Genomic DNA, 6,228 nt, shown 5'->3' with positions numbered 1-6,228 from the left:
GTTTTTGTTGACAGATTCATTTATTTTCGGTCCAAATTATAACCACTCATATCTATATACTAGACAGGCCCTGGATAAAAAAAATTAAGGAGGCTTAGAGTCTGCCCTCAGCTCACCCCCAAATACACAATAAGATGATGATAATAAAAATAATAATTTGTTACATTTCTTTTTGAGTAGTTATTATATGCCAGCATTTTTTGGATAGTTAATATAGGCCAGCATTTTCTACGCATTATCTCTTTAGTCTTCATAATAGACACAGGCCTGCAGCTGGATTAGTGATGGGATAAAGATGGGTGGTGTCCAAGAAAGATGGTGAACTTTGAAGTTGGATGGTCATGTATCACTTACTAGCTATGTGGCCTTGGCCATATGACTTAACCTCTCTAGGCTTCTATTTCCTTGTTTGTAAAATAGAGATAATACAACCCTTGTAGGGTTGTTGTGAAGATCACATGGGTTGATACATAAGTAGCCTTCACTACAATTTCTGGCACCAATAAAGGCAGGAACGGAAGATTGTCTGTCTCACATAGGCTAATTAAATATAGAGTCTCTGGATTGTGCAGTTACCGTACTTGGTTGGGAACTGAAAGTTTGGAAGTTCAAGTCCATCCAGAAATGCCTCAGAAGAAAGGCCTGCTGGTCTACCTCTGAAAAAATCAGTCATTGAAAACCCTTTGGAGCACTGTTCTGCTCTGACCCACATGGGGTTGCCATGAGTTGGAATCTATTCAATGGCAACTGGTACTGGTCCTACCAATGGTCTCATTTATCCCCACCTTCCCTGATGATGGACAGGGGAGTCCATAGGTGACCAGAAGAGAGTGTAGCTAGCTCCTGGCCATCCCCACTGGGGAGAAAACATATTTTCCAGAGAGAGCCCGGAGCACTCTTTTCTTGTACAAAGGTCAGGCCATCAGTCTCCATGTGGCAGAGACAGCATGGGGGTGACATGTGCTAGGGGGTATAAACTAAGGACAGTGGCACAGCATAGGCCTCCCAGCCCATAGGAATAGTCCCCTGGCCTTAGTAATGACATCTCCAAAGTATGTATCCCCCTAAACAGGATGGTGGGAGCTCTGGTAGCATAGTGGCTAAGACATTTGCCTGCTAACCAGAAGGCTGGTGGTTCAAACCCACCAGCCACTCCTCAGAAGGAAGGTTGGGCAATCCTACTTCCATAGTGATACTGCCTCGGAAACCCAAGGAGGGGTCGCTATGAGTCGGGGCCGACTCGACGGCACATAACAACAACAACAACAAACAGGATGGTCAACACAGGAAAGTGGGGGACAGAGGAGCGAAGTCTGGCAATGTCCTCTACTGTCCAGGAGAGCAAGGAAGCCTGAAGCTTGGGGACAAGGGGCAGGAATGTCCTCATGACTTTAGAGAGACAGACATGGTTCATCAGGACACAGGTCTAGATGAAATCATGATAATAATGACACAAATATGTTTGCCTAACATTTATTGAGCACCTACTGTGTACCAGACACTATGTAAGTACTTCATATGCGTTATCTCATTCAATACTCATGCAAAGCCAGTGAGATAGGTTTTGTTGTCAGATCCATCTGACAAAGAAGGAACCCAAGGTTCAGAAGATTCAGTTACCCTTTGAGGAGGGGACAGATTTTGAACCTGGGTCAGCTGACTCCAGAGTTCATGCTGTGACCATCTTGCCTACTGCATTTTGCAAACTGTATATTCCCTGAGACTTGGCACCTCAGTTTGGGCTGAAGTTTATCTTGAGACAGCACCTCTTGGTCTAGCACACCAGAAAGTGACTGGATTAGAAGCATGGGCCTCTGGGGTATACATCAGTCTTTGGTGTATTTAGTCATTGTGGGTATCCTGCTAACATTCCAGCCTAGGCTAGAGAGGGTCTGGACTCTGGACCATGGCTACGTCATCAGGGTCATGTCAAATTTGGTGCATCACCTCCTTTCTACATTTTAGTATTCCTAGAGCCAGAATCTTGGAATCTTCCTTCCCTTGAAGCTGGGAAATGGAGAGTATCTGGCCTCAGAGGCTTCAACACCCATAAGAAGCCCAAACTGGGCCTTCTATGCATCCTGACTTCTTTCCATTTCCAGGCAGCTACTGGGTCAGGGACAAGAGATTGCCTCCCTGCTCACTCAGGCAGGCCCTCACTTACTTCTTGGACATCACCACACCTCCAACCCAGATGCTGCTCCGAAAGCTGACCCCACTGGCCACGGAAGAGGCTGAGAGACAGAGGCTGGAGGCCCTGTGCCAGGTGAAGTTTTGGGCTGGTGGGTGGGGATGGGGCACTCGAAGCCCAGAGCCCTAAAGAGAGACTTGTCAAAGACTGATAGAAAGCCAGACAGCATCTCCCATACCATCTCTAGGACATAGTTGTGTGGAGTAAACTGAATTATTCCATGTGTCTGCAAGATGCACCCACAGTGCACTTTCTTAGGAGCTAGCTAGAAAAGGGTAGCCACCATGTCTTGTCTGTCTGTATATTCCCAAGACCTGGGACAGGCCTGGAATGTTGGAAGTGCTGGAGGATGGATGGTGGGAATTAATGGATAAATGAATGTAGTGACGGATGGTTGAATTAATAAACTAATGAGAAGATGAATTAGCTCACCTGCAATTTTCTGGGTCCAAATCTTTGCAAAAGGCACTGGAGATAATGATTATCATCATCATTATTGCTAATTAGCTTGATTCCAACCACCACCACCATTATTCTGTGGATGCACTGTACTAACTTGACATATATTTTCTCATTTAATTCTCACAGCATCCCCACAAGATAGGCAATACTGTCTTCATTTCACAAAGATTAATTAATTGGAAGATGTTTCCACAGCTAGTGAGGGCATCCTGCTGAGATTTGAAGCCAGGTCTGTGTGATGCCACAGTCCTGACCCAAATTAGATGATTGTAGACATACAGAGATTTAACCTTTGCCCACACAGTGACGTTCTAAGCACCTAAGTTAGAGAAACACTACTCTTTGGACTGAGTTCCTCAAGGATAAGAACTATTTCCTTCTCGAGCTTGGTTGTCTCAGAACCCTGGACAGCGTCTAGCACATTGACATGTTTGTTGAGTGAATGAAAGAACGCAAGAATACTGGATGGCAGCCTCCTCCCCAGGTTTGGGATAGGTGCCCAGGGTCCCTCACACTGCTCTTGGCTTTCAGCCCTCAGAGTACAACAAGTGGAAGTTCGCCAACAGCCCTACGTTCCTGGAAGTTCTTGAGGAGTTCCCGTCCCTGCAAATATCTGCTAGCTTCCTACTCTCCCAGCTCCCCACTCTGAAACCCCGGTACTACTCCATCAGCTCCTCCCAGGACCACACTCCCACAGAGGTCCACCTCACTGTAGCCGTGGTCACATACCGCACCCGAGGTGAGTGCTGGGCTTTGAAGCGGTCCCACCAGGTTCAAATCACAGCTCTGGTATTTCCTGGGCAGCTATTCAATATCCGTGAGCTTCAGTCTCTTCATTGGTTAAATAGGAGTGTGGATGCTTACCTCTTAAAGCTGGTAATAATAGTGGGTGGGGTGTGGGAGGTCACTATGCACTAGGCACTGTGTGTACAATCAACAGCCCAATGAGATGGGTGCTATGTGCATTTCACAGGTGAGGAAACTGAGCACAGAGAGGTTAAGCCACTTGTTCATTGTCACATTTTAGTAAGTAGAGAGCTGATATTTTAACCCTAGAAGTCTGACTCCCGAGTCCAAGTTCTTAACCACTCTACTCTGCCTGTTCTACTGTTAAACCAAAACCAAACTCACTGCTGTCAAGTCAGATCCAACTCATAAGGACCCCTCCTTGGGTTTCCAAGGTGATATCACTACAGAAGTAGATTGCCCAACCTTCCTTCCAAGGAGAGGCTGGTGGGTTTGAACTAGGCTAGCCTTCTGGTTAGCAGTCAGACGCCTTAGGGACTATGCCACCAGAATTCCTAATAGTCCTTTGAGGGCCTAAGAGAAGAGTTGCACCCCATAGGGTTTTCAGGCTTGTGCCCACTAGGCCTTTCTTCTGATGAGCTTCTGTGGATTCAAACTGCCAACCTTAGGGTTAAGGTTGCAGCTGAGTACTCAGCCATTTGCACCACCCAGTGCCTCGTTCTACTGTTGGGAGACGTTAATGAGAGCTTAAGTGGAAAGCACCTGATACTTAGTAGAAGCCTGATGATTTTTAGTCTTCCTGACCATCCAGCAATGGGGCAGGGGGATTCTCCATCAATTACTCATTCATGTACTCAGTCATTTAGTAATGATTTATTTCTCTGTTTGGCACTTTGGTGGTTTATGGAAGTGTAGCAGGCACAGCCCCTGCCCTCATGGAGCTTCCAGTCTGGAGGGGCCAGTGAAGAGATACTCCTAGAAATAATGAGATATTTGTCATTATGTAGGTGCTAAGAAGGAAAGCAGAGGGAGCTGTGAGGCCAGAGAATGGGGTGGGACCGTCATAGACCGGGACCCCAGACTCTTGTCCGACTTGGCCCCTCCACTTGATGAACTGTGACCCTTCCGTGTCCACTGTAACTGAGCATTGCCTGGGTTGACACAGCTGGGGAGCTGGCCCACACCTCAGTAGCCCAGGCCTTTGTGCTCTGGGAAACACAATAACCATTTCTAAAAACTGGGAGAAGTCTCTTTATCTACTGGGCTGGAGGCATCCACACTGGTAAGGCTCAGTCCTCAGACCAGGAATGGAGAGGCAAGCATATCCTGTAAGAGCAAGATTCAGTCCAGAAGAAAACCAAAGGGACTTCTCAAGTTGGTTGGAGGTCTCCTTTAAATGCCAGATCATTGGGGAGGAAGTATAACCCAGAGAAAGCTGGGGTTTCCCCAAGCCCAGAGGCCACTGGGAGAGAAAGTGAGCTGTCAGAGCAGGCTGGAATGCAGAATGTCATCCATTTGCCCATCACCCAGGGCTCCTACCAGCAAGGGAGACACTGGTGAGGACCATCAGGGTTCGTGACTGTGGTCAACCCTGAGAGGCCACTTCCTGCTGCTGTCAGCAGAGCTGAGTCATGGGCTAGGAGGATCCCTGAAAAATTCTTTGGGGAGGAACACTGGAGTAGGAGGTAGCAACCTGAACTGTCAAACTTATCCTGCCACGATCAGAGCAACAAGTCACATTTCCTCTCTGAGACTTAGTTTCTGACTTAGAGACAGTCAGTCCCTGCCAGCTCTCACTGGCTCTGAGTGTACAGAGGGGTGGATCTCAGATCCACCTCCCTCCATGTACCTCCCTCCTCCATGAAGCCCTCTGAGGGCCTGAGTGGGGCAGTAGGAGGAGGCATATCCCTGTGGGAGGGGTAGCTGGTACAGCTCAAGCATGGGCAGTGAGAGAGACTGAGAGACTGATGATCAGGTTTGTGCCTGTCCTCACAGACGGCCAGGGTGCCCTGCACCATGGCGTTTGCAGTACTTGGCTCAGCAACTTGAAGCTCCAAGATCCAGTGCCCTGTTTTGTGCGCAGGTAAGCACCACCCCCACTCTCCCCTCTGTGGGGCCACAGGCCCCTGAGAGTTGTGGGGTGAAAGGGAGGAATCTGGAGTTTGGGTGCCCCCCGGCCCATACAGAAGGCACTGAGGTCACACTTGGCATCTCCAGTCTGTTCCCTGACTGTAGTACGGCTGAATTGCTAGCAGGATTAGTGATGGAGGCAGGCTGGTGGGGCCGAGAACAATGAATATCGGCCCTTTTTCAAAAGACTCCAGAAGGAGGTGATGGCATACCTCAGCAGGGTAAATGGAGCAGTTTTCCAGATTCTGGAAATCAAATTTGAGCTCACTGTCCTCTCCTCCCAACCCAACCCTGGCACCCCCCCAGCCATGCCCCCCCACCCCACCCCAGCCCCCCCGGCCCTGAGCTGCATGTGCATCTGGCCCAGGGTGTCTGAGAACTAGGCCTTTCTCCCTCCATCCCCTTCAGTGCCAGTGGCTTCCAGCTCCCTGAGGACCCCACCCAGCCTTGCATCCTCATCGGGCCTGGTACGGGCATTGCCCCCTTTCGCAGTTTCTGGCAGCAGCGGCTCCATGACATCGAGCACAAAGGTACAACCCAAGGCTCCCAGATTGGGAAGGGGCACAAGGGTGGCCTGTGGAAGGAGAACTGGAGCAAGAGCCAGTTGTGCCACCAGCCCTCCCCCTGGCCCCTCTTCCTGGTGAAGATGTCCTGGCTTTGCCTCAGCCCTTGTGGGCCCCTATGGAGTTAGAATTTCC

The 6,228-nt window shown here is 49.2% G+C and overlaps 1 protein-coding gene across 1 annotated transcript in view; it reads left to right on the top strand.

The window, feature by feature from the left end:
• Positions 1 to 6,228, top strand: part of NOS2 (nitric oxide synthase 2) — a 49,733-nt gene that overhangs the window by 39,515 nt on the left and 3,990 nt on the right. The window contains exons 19-22 of the mRNA XM_007937554.1: positions 2,107 to 2,266; positions 3,185 to 3,392; positions 5,396 to 5,483; positions 5,939 to 6,060. Coding sequence (XP_007935745.1) covers positions 2,107 to 2,266; positions 3,185 to 3,392; positions 5,396 to 5,483; positions 5,939 to 6,060 — 578 coding nt within the window. The remainder of the gene's footprint in view (positions 1 to 2,106; positions 2,267 to 3,184; positions 3,393 to 5,395; positions 5,484 to 5,938; positions 6,061 to 6,228) is intronic.

This window comes from Orycteropus afer, unplaced genomic scaffold (assembly GCF_000298275.1).
Source record: "Orycteropus afer afer isolate SDZICR_OR568_19922 unplaced genomic scaffold, OryAfe1.0 scaffold00042, whole genome shotgun sequence".
NCBI lineage: Eukaryota > Metazoa > Chordata > Mammalia > Tubulidentata > Orycteropodidae > Orycteropus > Orycteropus afer.
This window is presented reverse-complemented; position numbering and strand designations above follow the sequence as displayed.